The sequence below is a fragment of the Balaenoptera borealis genome (genome assembly GCF_965194805.1).
Source record: "Balaenoptera borealis genome assembly, chromosome: 5".
Lineage (NCBI taxonomy): Eukaryota > Metazoa > Chordata > Mammalia > Artiodactyla > Balaenopteridae > Balaenoptera > Balaenoptera borealis.
The window spans coordinates 46474537-46488918 of NC_138862.1; the positions used below are offsets into that span (position 1 = coordinate 46474537).

General features: G+C 38.4%; 3 protein-coding genes across 9 annotated transcripts in view; 1 reads left to right on the plus strand and 2 right to left on the minus strand.

Annotated features, from left to right (window-relative positions):
- Positions 1-5812, minus strand: part of CLDND1 (claudin domain containing 1) — a 7513-nt gene extending 1701 nt beyond the window's left edge. Inside the window, exons 1-5 of one of the 4 annotated variants that reach the window (XM_082392169.1) lie at positions 5679-5759; positions 4514-4564; positions 3976-4285; positions 1704-1814; positions 133-270 (exon numbers count right to left, since the gene is read on the minus strand). In XM_082392169.1, coding sequence (XP_082248295.1) covers positions 133-270; positions 1704-1814; positions 3976-4267 — 541 coding nt within the window. In that variant the 5' untranslated portion in view covers positions 4268-4285; positions 4514-4564; positions 5679-5759. Of the gene's footprint in view, positions 1-132; positions 271-1703; positions 1815-3975; positions 4286-4513; positions 4580-5678 lie in introns of all 4 variants that reach the window. The other 3 variants (XM_082392171.1, XM_082392172.1, XM_082392170.1) reach the window with 3 other exon arrangements.
- Positions 1-14382, minus strand: part of GABRR3 (gamma-aminobutyric acid type A receptor subunit rho3) — a 394852-nt gene that overhangs the window by 336061 nt on the left and 44409 nt on the right. The gene's annotated exons all lie outside the window — the stretch shown is intronic.
- The window catches only part of GPR15 (G protein-coupled receptor 15), a 29258-nt gene continuing 19461 nt past the window's right edge, over positions 4586-14382 (plus strand). Inside the window, exons 1-3 of one of the 4 annotated variants that reach the window (XR_014244726.1) lie at positions 4586-5294; positions 6679-7273; positions 9872-10163. Coding sequence is in view for 3 of the 4 variants with exons in the window: in XM_082392165.1 (XP_082248291.1) it covers positions 7156-7273 (118 nt within the window). In the remaining variant the exon portion in view is untranslated. Of the gene's footprint in view, positions 5295-5851; positions 6251-6678; positions 7274-9871; positions 10164-14382 lie in introns of those variants that run through there. The other 3 variants (XM_082392165.1, XM_082392166.1, XM_082392167.1) reach the window with 3 other exon arrangements.

A 14382-nucleotide genomic window follows, 5' to 3' on the forward strand; every position in this document is an offset into this window, starting at 1 on the left:
AGGAAAATTTAGAAAAAAACATAGCTAGATAAGAGCATGGTAAGAGCTTTCCAGGCAACACAACAGGGCAGAAATATGGGATCCCTAAGGAGACAAGAAGTAGGTAAAACTAAGTGTGATGACAAGACCCACCTGCAAGGAGATGGAGAATGCCTGTGGCAATGGTGGGGTACAAGCTTCGGCAGATACAAGCACAAAGTCCAATCAAAGCCCCAAAGCACATCAAACCTAGACTAACAAAAGGTAAAAGGAACTGGCAACGCCAAAGATCTAATTTTAAAAAAGAGAGAGAGAAAAAAGAAACGTTACCATGATTTCAGTTTTCTCACAATTTCTTTCATATTCTAATTAGAACTTTTCTCAAAAAGTGAGAATGAAGTATGCTAATATTGAGGTTTTTTCCTAAACCACATTATTCAAAAACAATGCTAACTTGGTCCTGATAAAAGTAAAAGGACACTAACAATTAACTGTTACTGAGGGTTTCCTATGTGTCAGGCACTGTTCTATACATGCTTTGTGTATTAAACCTCCCAACATCTCTATGAAGTAGGTACTATTACTATTATCTCCATTTTATAAATGAGGAAACTGAACCAAGAGGTATAAATAACTTGTACAAGGTAACACAATAAGTGGTAGAACCAGATTTGAAGCAAAACATACAAACAAATTAACAAACAAATGGCTCTACATACAAACAAATTTAAGTCCTTATAGGATTTTAAGACAGGAATAACAAGCAAATGAATAGAGATTATAAAAGACCTGTTAAACGAATATACATAAAGCACAAAGCAGAGGATCTGGTATATACCAGGCACTCAATAAATGGCAGTTTTAATTATCATAAATTCCCTCAGCAACATGGGAATAAAAGCTGATGACTTTACAAAGCATCCCATTACATTTTCAAATTATTTTAATTATTATCAATGTAGTAACATCAATTCTAAACCAAACTTTACCTTTTAGTGCCAGTTTTACTTTCTGGAACTATATAAAAGTCTTTTCTCTAACTTCCCTTCAAACTCTGTTAGTAATAAACTTCTTCCTATGCATTCACAATGCAAAACTGAATACTCGTCATTTATTCAATGTTCCTTCTCATGACGTGGTCATTCTTCCAGGCAAGCTCCAGTAACTCTCTATATAGCCTAGAAACGGTCCAAATATGAAGACAGCATTTCCTAGGCCACCTGACCATCAAGGAATAGAATGCTCGTAATAAATACTTTCATTTGTTTTTGACATCTACACCTTGGTTACTACCACCTAAGACTGGATCAATACTTCGGCAGGCCTGATACTTGTTGACTCATATAAAGCTTGCAGTCAACTTTTTTCACATATCCCAATCTGAACTCAGATAAATGAAGTGTTTAACTTAAATACAAAAATGTATTATTTATCCCTGTTAAATTTCCTCTTTAAATGGGCCCATTAATAACATCTTTTGGATGGTCTGGATTCTGTCACCCAATGCATTAGCTGCTCAGCTTCATAGTTGTGATTTGGTAAGTATGAATCTAACTTCTAAAATGTGTTATCAACAGAACAGAGTTTGTTGGGATAATGTTAAAGACCTTATTTCAAGTTGATACAATGTACAATGTCATCCTGTTCCAAAAAGAGTTCAACAAAAGGGAAATAAAATTATTTTCTTTTTTTCCCAATTGTCTTGCTGGGTTCAAACTACTCACAGGTCCGAAGCAGATCAATCCCACTATTGTGGTTTCCAGGATCAACAAATTTCTCCACGAACTGCTCATTTAGCGTGAAACTGATACATTTTGTGACCATATCAAATGACTCTGGAACGAGAATAACAATGATTGCCTGTTGTTTTAATTTTAAACATTTAACAAAAATCTCTTTTAGTAATTATTCTCTGAAATAAAAAGTGATATGGAAAAATGTTCTCAGGGGAGACAGCAACCTCTTTGGTCCTGAGTGACACACAGGCGTCACCAATGCCCAAAGGACCAATGGTTCTCAGCAGCAGGCTTAAGACATGGGTTCAGGAAGGCGCAGTAAGAGGAGCAGTAAAATGAATTAGAATAGGTAGTAAGAAGACTAGGAAGAAGGAGTGGACAAAGACTGAAATAAATAGAAACTTTGATCTTCTCCCCCAAACCTACTCTATAACCCATGTTCCCCATTTCAGGTAATGACAATTCCATTCTTCTCGTTCCTCAGACCAGAAACTTTCGAGTCATTCTTGCCCATATGCATTCCATCAGGAAATCCCAGAGGCTCTACCTTCAAAATATATCCAGAATCAGTACTGGTAGCTTAGTACTACCACCCTGGTCTTGAGTCATAATCATCTCTCACCTGAATTGGTGCAATAGCCTCCTAAGTCTCCTGGCTTCTGTCTTGGCCAGCCACCTGTCTGTTTTCAGCACATCTTCCTAGGTGACCAGATTATCTTTCCTCTGCACAAAGCCCCCCAGTGGCTTCATCACACTCAGAGCAAAAACCAAAGCCCTCATCACACCTAGAGAATCCTGCGTGATTTGCCCTACTCCCTCTCCCAGGATGTGTCTCTGACACATACTCAACTCTTCCCCCAGCCCCCTCCCTTCCAGCCCAGGGAATTCCTTGCTGGTTCTTGAATACTTCAAGCATGCTCCCACCACAGGGCCCTTGCAGTTGTTCCTTCCAACTTAAATGATTCTCCCTGCCTCCACAACTACCCATATGGTCAACTCCTTCACCTTTAGCAAGTCTTTCCTCAAGTGGTATTTTCTTGTTGCAGCATATCTTGCCTTTACTATTTAATAGCATAACTTATGCCCACCAACATCCCCTTCCCTATGTATTTCCAAACCCCCTTTATTGTGCTGTATTTTTCATAGCACATGTCATCTTCTACTATATAATTACTTATTCTGTTTATACTATTATACTTATTTATTGTTTGTTGCCTGTCAGCCCTTATTAGAATGTTAGCTCCCCGGGAGTAGGGATTTTTATATGTTTTTTTCCCTAATGTATTCCAAGCTCCTAGGCCCTGGAACATGAAGGAATGCAATAAATATTTGTTGACTGAATAATAAATGATTGCTAAGATTCAAATATCAAGTGCTCCTATGCTCTCATAAATAGAATTGAACATTTTAAATAAAATTTAACCAACTTTCACCTCTTTCCAAACTACTTTCTTTTTTCCATACAAAATCACAACTATCAGCCTTCCGATGTATGGTAACTCAAGCCTGTTGTACTGTGATTTGAATACAGTACTTCCCACCAAGAGCCCAACAGAAGTAGTCATACATAGAAACAATTTATAAAGCTGTTCCTTACAAAGAACTCTAAAGCTTCCATCTTAATAAATGGAAATTAAAATTTTTAAATGTTAAGAATGCTTACAAAATAAACTTGAGAGGCAGTTTCTTAGATTTTTTTTTTTTTTTTACTTCTGTAATGGATATTTTTAACCTAAAAACTCCATCAAGACTGTTGTAAAACAGTCTCAAATATGCAGACTTAAACACAGAAGTGGTTGAATTATATCCTCTAAGATTTAGAGGGCAAATGATAATATCAACTATAACACAGCTACATATAAAATGACTATGAATTCATATGTGTTGACTTCATTTTGGATACTAGTCCGTTTTACCAGTTACCAAGTATTTGAAATCTTCCAGTGTTCTTTTCCAATTATTTTCTCATGACATGTGAGTTTAATACAAATATTTTAATGAGTGGGTAAATAAGTACAAAGATTTAGAATGATTTTCCCAAGATAAGGACAGTTACTCATCCAACCAATATTAATGAGTACGATGGTAATTCATAGAAGCTGGGGAGGGTAGTGACGGGGAAAAAAGAGATACATAAGATTTCTTTCTTTGGGGAGAGAAAGAACCCACAAACCTGCTTATACATAACTGGGCCATCATCACATCACTTTCTGTATTATACAGTAGGTAAAGGAGACAAAAGTTAAAATAAGAGAAATACCTGTCCTTTCTGGTGGACTATACCAGTATGTGTTTTGGGGTATAGTGATACACCGTCTCCACAATCCCACTGTGCCATTATATCGGAAAAGTGCATCATTATAAGTCTTTTCATCTGCCTCATCACTAGCAAAGTCAGTCCAGATACTTTTGTTCAAATCGCTGGAATTTTCTTGAACTGGACTTCGATACTCATACCAGAAATCTGTGCCAATTGAGGCCGCCATGTAGATGGTAGAAATGAGGCTAAGCACACAAGCAATTACAAATGCTGTAGCAAAACGGTTATCCATTCTGGCATTCAGACTGCTCTGTTTAAAAGTTGAAGAAAGAACAAAAGTTAGACTTCAACGACAAACACAGATTTTGAAAGGAATTATGTCAAAATCACCCTTTACCCTATTCCCCCTCCCAAGGCTCTTTAAAGTAATGTATAATCATTAATGAATTAAAAAAAAAAAAAGAGGAAGCAAGCATTTTTTAATTAAGTTCAAAACAAAACTTATTAGCACGAAAGTACTTATTGAATGCTCACATACCCAGGATGCTACGGAGACAGAGGTCTTGTTCTCTAGTCTATCACCTGCACACTAAAACAGACAACACTGAAATGGACATACACATTACAGATACAAACAACAGACATGCCCAGAGTCAGCAATGTACCTTGCATAAATTTTTAATGACAGACTGCAGAGCGTTAAGTGTTCTGGGTCTGAGTGTGAAAAAGGCATAGGAAAAGGAAGCAGAGGAAATCGGCTTCTCCCAGTTTCCTCTGCATAGGGAAACCTTCTAAAACAAGGTTAAGAGTAAGGAGCTATTTAAAAGACAGGTGAAAATGTTTGTTAACCCAGAAAGAAAGGTTGTTCCAGGTGCCTGGCATAGCAAAGAGAATAACAACATATAATAATGCTAGATACCAATCTGCCACTAATCCATTAAAGCTAAGCCAAGCTCTTTTACGCTGCCAAAGTCTTCACTCCTATCTACTCTACCCATTCCTTATACTTCTGAACCTACTCATCTGCAAACTAAATGATCCCTCCTCAGCCAGAAAGAAAACTCTGGATTAGGCAAATATTAACACTCCCAAGGCGTGGACAGGGCTCGCTGGCAGTAGTAAATGGCCGCAGTAAAATGACTCAAGGCGGATCAAGCTTAGTCAAATACTGCAAGTATATATACCATGACCGCGCCAAACACCTTAAAAAGGAGCACGAAATCGGGCTCGCGAACTGGGGTTGCTGAGTTTGGGAAATGGCAAGTGACTCAGGAGAGATCAGAGCAATTACAATAATTAACGATAACTCCAGAAGTTGGGTTTGTATTTTTATTCTTTTTAATCCTTTTTCCTCCCGGTGGCTCTCAAATGACCTTAAAAGGTCCCGAGCACCGGGAGCGGCGGTTCGCCCAGGCCGGACGCCTGGCGCTGTCACCTCGTGGGGCGCACCCTGGGGCCGGGGGTGGTCGAGACCAGCCGGAGCTGGGGCGGGGCAGCCCTGCGCGGTCCCCGGCCAGGGGCCTCAGGTACCCGAGCAGGCCCCTCCCCGGACCACTCGGCCAAGGGAAAAGCCCCGCCCCAGGCCCCCACTCAGAACCCGCACAGCCCCGGCCGCGCCCGGGGAGGGGGCCCCTCTTCAAACGGCTGGAAACACCGAACGGCTACGCGACCCCCGCCCGGCGACCTCGGCCCCGCTCACTCACCGCCCATCCTCCTGCTCCGCCAGCTTCACCCTCAAGCTCAAACCACAGCACCCTACTCTCCCCGCGCCTCCTCTGACGCACTTCCCTGCAGAGCCCGCCCCCTCCATAACTCCCGCGCCTCCGCCTCCTCCCCGGGCCCGGCCTGGCCCCGGAGCCGAGGGGACTTGTGGGAGTTGTAGGAGGGACAGAGGAAAAGCTGCGAGAGGCGGCGGACGGCATTCTCGGTGCCGCGCGGCGCATTGTGGGAGATGTAGTTCAGTTCCCTAGGTGCGCAAAAGGGAAGTCTGAGCAGATGGATTATTATATTTTACTAAGGAAGGGACGAAGGTCCACCGAGTAAGGCGACCTATTTCCGGTCACTACTAGTCATTAATTGTGACGAATATGACTCAGATTTTTCCAGTCCTGTGCTATCCCTACCACCACACTGCTTATGAACAGCAATGCGATTGTACTTTTAAAATGTTTAACCCATTGATTTTCTCTCCCACAACCTCACTCCCACTGCAGCAGATAGTCTTTCTGGTTTTACTGCTTACGTTTAGACTAAGAAGGATGTAACCTGACAGAAGGTATCCAACTAGAATGTAATGACATTCTTCGGGTTTCGTGTAGTTTTTGTTTGTGGCTGCTTTCTCTTGGTGGCAAGTGATATTAGTTTTCTCTTTTTTGCAGTCAAGTTTACTTTTAAAATAAATTACAATTTGTTGAAGAAAGATATTAAGTTAATACTGAGGGTCCCAGATATGTCAAAAAAGTGAATAAAAAATTTATGTAGTATGAAAAAGACTGAAATTTGGAGAATATTGCCTTAAGCAGATAAAGTCATGGACAACCTCAGAGATCGCAGATGACTGTATGGCACAGAGGCAACAAAATGATTCTAAGCCTTCAAGTACTGCATAGAAATCCACAGACAGGAAGCAGGGACATCTTTTTAGTGACGTGTGTGGACTCATGAATGTGCTCTGAGAACAGCAAATGATGGATTTCTCAACAGATACCTACAGAGACAGCCAACCCAAGGACCAGAGGGTCTCTCAAATCCTTCCTCGTCCCCCAGATGCCTTAGAATTTGGCCACAGCACAGGAGAAAGGTGGGAGGCCCAAGTTGATACTAAATTTCTACCCCCTGACAGACTGAAGGCATATCATTTGTTTTTCTACTTTTAGCTATAGTTCTTTTGCCTGAATGGCTGAACTGATATTCACATCCAGTACCTAATTAAAATAAAGTAATAGCCAAATATAATATTCAAATATGACTGGATTTTCATGTAGAATATCTGGTCATAGGAGAAGTTTGTCAGAGACACCAACTAGAGAAAATGGAGGAGGTGCCCAGGCAAATTGTTATTGTGCAATAAGACTCCTCAAAGCATTTATTCACCAGGAAATGTTTTCATCCACTGGCTTCATTAGAAATCCCCTACCTTCTCTCTCCAGCAGAGTAGAACTATCTCTCCAGTGAAGTCACATGGTAAATAAAACCAGGCTAAAGAGAAGTTTAAAAAAGGAAGAGGAAGACAGCACCTCAGTTCACAAACAAGGGAACGGAGCCCAGGGAATAACTGACTTCAGACTTGAATACTGGGGTGAGTTGACTAGCTTTGTGCCGTTAGAGAATTTACTTACTTACTCTTACTTATTCTTTAAGTCTCAGTTTACTTTTCTCTAAATTATGATGTTGACAGTAGCACCTATCCTGTGTGATCCTTGTAAGGATTAAATGAGAAAATACACATAAAGTACCCAGCCCAGAGCCTGGAGCGTAGTAAACAATTGTTAAATTATTAGTATTTGCAAATATTTGTTCAACACCTGTAATCTTTGAGTAGGATCAGTACTGTATAAACACCTTTTTAAAGCTCTCAATTCCCCTGGAGGCTGGAAGTAAGCCATTTATCTTGGTCCCTGCTCACATCAGGAGGTTTATGAACATCTGGACTAACTGCCAAATGACTAGGAAAGACTTTCCAGGACCAGATTTCAGGCATCCTTACTTAGCTCCGCTCAGGAGATTCCCAGGCTGGGCTCATAGCGTACGTAAATCCTCATGATTCAGGAGATGGATGTTCCTGGGGAGACCTGCAAACAAGGATTACACTTTCTTTTTTTATTTTATTTTATTTTATTTTATTTTATTTTATTTTATTTTATTTTATTTTATTTTTTAATAGATCTTCATTGGAGTATAACTGCTTCACAATACTGTGTTAGTTTCTGTTGCACAAGGGAATCAGCCACATGCATACACATGTCCCCATATCCCCTTCCTCTTGAGCCTCCCTCCCATCCTCCCTATTCCACCCCCGTAGGTCATCGCAAAGCACCTAGCCGATCTCCCTGTGCTATGCTGCTGCTTCCCACCAGCCAACTATTTCACATTCAGTAGTGTATATATGTTGATGCTACTCTCACTTCGCCCCAGCTTCACCCTCCCATCCCATTTCCTCAAGTCCATTTTCTGCGTCTACCTCTTTATTCCTGCCCTGCAACTAGATTCATCAGTACTTTTTTTTTTTATATTCCATATATACATGCTAGCATATGGTATTTGTTTTTCTCTTTCTGACTTATTTCATTCTGTATGACAGACTCTAGGTCCATCCACCTCACTACAAATAACTCAATTTCGTTTCTTTTTATGGCTGAGAAATATTCCATTGTATATATGTGCCACATCTTCTTTATCCATTCATCTATCAATGGACATTTAGCTTGATTCCATGTCCTGGCTATTGTAAATAGAGCTGCAATGAATATTATGGTACATGTCTCTTTTTGAATTATTGTTTTCTCAGGGTACATGCTCAGTAGTGGGATTGCTGGGTCATATGGTAGTTCTATTTTTAGCTTTTTAAGGAACCTCCATACTATTTTCCATAGTGGTTGTATCAATTTACATTCCCACCAACAGTGCAGGAAGGTTCCCTTTTCACCACACCCTTTCCAGCATTTATTGTTTCTAGATTTTTTGATAATGGCCATTCTGACTGACGTGAGGGATACCTCATTGTAGTTTTGATTTCCATTTCTCTAATAATTAGTGATGTTGAGCATCTTTTCATGTGCCTCTTGGCTATCTGTATGTCTGCCTTGGTGAAATGTCTATTTAGGTCTTCCGCCCATTTTTTTTTTTTCACACACACACACACACACACACACACTGTATTTTATTTTTACAAGAGATAAATAAACTGACACTAAGCACTGTAAATGGATAACCACAACAAAAGCAACAATGATTGCAATTACCAAACACAAAACACACTCATACTATGTCATAATATTGACATTCAGTCCAGTAATCCTCCACTGTAACAGCTCCTTTACTTTGCAGTGAAAATTGATTTGTATATTTTTTGCCTCTGAGTCCTTGTGGGATTTTTTTTTTTATTCAAACAGAAAGTCACAAAAATTATAATCATCCTCATCAGTTCACTCAGTCCCATGTAATTATTTTTTTTTATCTTGATCTTTTGTTAGCACTTTTATGAATTCATCAGTTTTCCATTAGAGTTCTGAAAATGCTTATTCATTCAGTTCAACAGTATAGTCAGTTACCAGAAACCTGTACTTGTCAGAGTCTTTTCCATGAATCCCTTGAAGATGAAACCCTTTTATAGGAACATTTTTGCAAAAGCATCAGAGTACACCCAGAACTGTCTGTAAATGACAAAAGACTTAAAAATGACCACGGTTAAAGATTTGATGAAAGTTCATAATAATGCAATTGACAAGGAAATTTAGTTACTTCTAAGATATACATTTTAAAGTAATAACTAGAATTATAACATTATACCAGAACATATAAGATTTTTAGAAATTTCATGTAATGTCTGAAACATTTATATTAATATATTTCCATACAAATAACCCAAAGAAAGTTTAGTATTAGTTGGTTTTTTGTTTGTTTGTTTGTTTTTTTATACTGCAGGTTCTTATTAGTCATCAATTTTATACACATCAGTGTATACTTGTCAATCCCAATCGCCCAATTCAGCACACCACCATCCCCACCCCACCGCGGTTTTCCCCCCTTGGTGTCCATACTTTTGTTCTCTACATCTGTGTCTCAACTTCTGCCCTGCAAACCGGTTCATCTGTACCATTTTTCTAGGTTCCACATACATGCGTTAATATATGATATTTGTTTTTCTCTTTCTGACTTACTTCACTCTGTATGACAGTCTTTAGATCCAAGGGATGACACTTTCATCCATTAAGTCTGCAGAATGCCTAGAAAACGCACAAGACACTTTTCAATCAGCAATTTAGTATGGACCTGGGAGTGTCTGCATGCTTGAGGTTGTGACCATCCTGCCCACTCAGACCAGAGGACTTGAACCATCTCGTCACACCCAGTACCACCAAGCACACAACTGTGTTTCTGATTTATCTCTACATCTTGGGTGTTTCTGTCTTCTATTTGTGCAGCTGGTCGTGTGGATAGGCAAAATAAATCCTTAATGAATTAATGGAGTTAAATATCTGTTTCCATTTCTTACTGCACTGTTTGGGAAACAGTAGCTGCCTGACATATTTTCACAAATATTAAAGATGATTTAGTACAACCAAATACAGATCATGAAATTTAGATTTAAAAGCAAAGTTGAACTAGACCTCTGGCTTAATTTGTTAAGGATGGTTCTAGTTTCAGCAAGAAGGTGTTATAATTACACTATACTTTAAATAAACCAAATAACTGAAAATCTAGATACGCAGGTATTATAACTTGTTTATATTATGTGCTTACAAAACAACTCTTTATGTGAGAATTCCCTTCAATACCAAATTCCCTAATATACTTACATATTATTTTTAATTGTACTTTTTTTAGAAATTAAAAATTATGTTAAGCAAGATATATCTACATTATATTTTTCTCATATAGTTTTTTTTTAATTGGAGTATAATTGCCTTACAATGTTGTGTTAGTTTCTGCTGTACAATGAAGTGAATCAGCTATATGTATACATATATACCCTCCCTCTTTGACCTCCCTCCCCCCCACCCATCCCACCCATCTAGGTCCTCACAGAGCTTTGTCCTGGTTGTTTTCCTTATGAACTTTGGAGTGCAGAAAGGAGGAAAATAGAAATATATGCAAATTAATGGGTTCCAGTCAACAACTACCCTCAAAAAGATGTGTCAACCTTCGAATTTCTTTGTACCAATTCACTGTAGAACAATGGCAAAATTAATCAAGGACAAGGCAAATAGAAAACTACATCCAAAATAGCTCTTTCCTTTTAGTAATTCCTGTCAAATGTTACACAGAGCAACAAACTATAGTTGTTCAGATGTCCATGCTTCTGAAGGACAGAGGATGGACCATACGTAGATGAGAACTTTAAATTTAAATTGTCCTTTATTTTAAAATCATCAATGTGAATCTTTGGTAGATGACCTCTTTCTGGGCCCCAGTGTCCTCATTAGTAAAATGGTTGTACTAGATGATCACTAATGTCACTTAAAGCTCTAAAATTTTATGACTTATAATTCTGCTGGAAGAAGAATAATGTAACTCCGAAATATGGTTGTCATAGGTCCACAGCATTAAAGCTTCATTGGGGAATTCATGTATCCTACACCTCCAGCCAAGGCAATATGCAAGAAGACAGAGATAGTGGGAAATGCAGATGGACAAAGAAAAAGGAGGAAGGCTATATGCATTCTGATTAGAAAAGATGCAGCAACTCAGACCTTTGCTGTTTCAAAAAAAACCAGTAATCATGGAAAATAGAAGCTGTTGGAGAAGTTTGTGAAAAGTCCTTATTCATTGCAAATGGCTCAAAACTCAAGCATAATTCAGTCCAGATCTACAAACATTTATTGATCACCTATTGTATGCCAGACACTGTGCTGGGTACACTGACCACCTATTGTATGCCAGACACTGTGCTGGGTATGAGGGACACCAATATAAATAAATACAATTTTTTGCTGTACACAACCTAAATCCAGGTTAAGTCAACTATTATGAAGAAGCCTGAAGTGCGCCTAAAATACTAATATCACTGCTGTTTACGTAAATATGAGGTACCAGGGGAAATAATCCAACAAATAAAGTGGGGGAGGACACTGAAAATAGCAAATAGGTTCCACTTAATTTGGCATGATATATTACATTATATTGCACTAAACTCTCCAAGTAACTGTCAGAATAAAAAAAAAAATCACTTAACTCTTAGACTATAAACAGAGCTCTTACACTGGACTATTTAAATGGTTCTACATGTTATGATACTCAAGTAAGAGTGTTCATTTCTAACAAATGAATATATAATCACTCTGATTGATAAGATTTATGAAAAACAAATAGTTTGCTTCATGATCTTTGCCATTTATTCTGGGACATATCAGTAGACCATGTACGAACAGAGGTTTCTTTCTGCTGTGCTATCTGCTACCTAATCTAATGAATCCTTTCTAATATGGGGGTGAGAGTGGTTGATAGAGGGAAAAAAAGAGGTAATATATCATAGTGCCAGTTGGGGTGGCCATATTCACACAAAGCCTTCAATCCACCTGTGCAGCAGAGGCTTGTAGTTACAGCTTTGGCTGAATGGTGATAGTAGATCCACTTGAGCAGATGCCTCAGTGGACAAAAACTTACTCTCTCCCCATTTTCAACATTTGAGCCAATTCTGAACATATCTCAGGAATTGGGACACAGAATGAGAGAGGGTTCAGAAGTCTAAATTAATTCCTAAAAATTTCTGAGATCCAGGCCAGAAGACTTCTAAGAAGTTCAAATTTAGAGGTGATTTTTAAACTTTTTTAAAAGTTAGCCAAAATAATAACAAAGCATAATGTATAAAGTTGGTTAAGATGTATAAATTAGAACAGGGACTCTAAACTTTAGTGTGTTTAAGAATCACTTTGAGGGCTTATTAAATATAAAGTCCTAGACTCCACTCCTAACAACTCTGATTCAATAGATCTGGGACCAGCTTCAGAAAGCTACAGTTTAGTAGGCATCCCAGGTGACTCTAACGTGGGTAATGTGGTCTGGCATCCACAGTTTCAAAACAATGACATTAAGAGGCCAAAAAAGACTTTAGTTAGAAAAATACTATAAGCTAGAGGCCGGTGGAAAGATATCGATGGTCTCTGCCTTCAAGTTGCTCATGATCAGCTCAGGAGGTCAGATGCTAAAACAACTTACCATGTAAAATGAGATAATAAGTACTTTAGAAGCAGTGTTGTAAAAGTTCTTAGAGAACACAAAGCTGAAAACAATGATCTCTGCTAGGGATGAAGGAGGAAAGTTGAGTGTTTTTGTTTTTTTGTTTTTTTCTGAAAAAACAATTCTTGAGAGGTGACATGTGTGCTGTAATTCAGTTACTGATATTTACAGCTTACTCTTTTTTTTTTTGGTCATCACTTTGTTCATACTGCCGTTTCATATGCTTATGGTGTCCAGTGTTGTTTTTGAGTTTTGGTCCGTGCGTAGCTGGTTATTTTACTGTTAGTTTCCTCATGTTTATTTCAAAGAGCATTCAAAGTTAAAAATGATTGTCGTTCCTAATTTATTTAGAACTATGACCTCCCCTACTCTATCTAGTCAGCTTTTATTGTGGGTTCTGTCTCATAATAGCTCTGTACTCTTTGAGCTATTAAAAGACCAGTACTATGCTGTTTGTTCCCTTTTTTGGCTTAAAACAATTTATTTTCTAACTTGGGTCCCAAGATACTGTTGATCCATGATGGGTATTCTCATACTGCAGCATTCTACCACTAATTACCATAATCCAAAGTGACTATATATGATAAAGCAAATCATTTTGTCTACAGCTGCTTCAAAGTTTACTGAGGAAGTCAGATTTGAGATATTTTACATCAGCAGGCTAACAGCTTCGGAATGCTGAAAGAAAATTTAAGACCTACAGAATAAATGTGCAGACAGATGTTTTCCTCTAGAGTGTGAGCATGAACTCTTTTCCATTTTATAATTCTTTTATGTGGAATTCTTGAGACATATCTAAAAAAATTTTTTTCAATATCTTAGCCCCAGAATCAGCCTTATCTTTTCAAATACTAGAAGAACTTCTGGCTGCAGAATGCAAAATTCCAATAATACAATTAAAGTACAATTACAAAGAAATTTTAAAATATATACATATAATTGCTTCTTTAATGCACACACACACACACACACACACACACACATAGTGTTTAAATATTTAAATTTTCCATGTTTACCCCATCAGTCCTTTTCAAGTAAACATTGTCCTACTTCAAACTATTTGAAAAATGAAATATTCTATTAAATAGTTAAGGCTTACCCAGTGAGAAAGATTTCTATCCAAGAAATGTCAAAAAGTTAATTAGTTTATCTCCTCTGCAGCCTATATTTAGTGAAGGATATACCCTCCCACACTCCCTCCAGGAACAACACAGAGCAGCCTAGGACACAAAAGGAGGTAGACCCAGGCCCGTAAATCAACTCCCAAGTGACTTTATGGGGCTGCCCCAGATCAGGGTAGCCCTCATCCTCCCCTGACCCAGACTAAATGCCTGAGACTGACGTGGCAATAGAACACATCAGGAAGAAGACAGAAGAAAGGAGCACAGCAGGCAGGATCATTCTTTTCAATATATTAATTACGGGAGAAATAATTCAGTAGAAAGGACTTCAAGTGTTTAACAATTATATTTTCATCTATGCAATAGTAGTATCAACCTGAAACTGTAA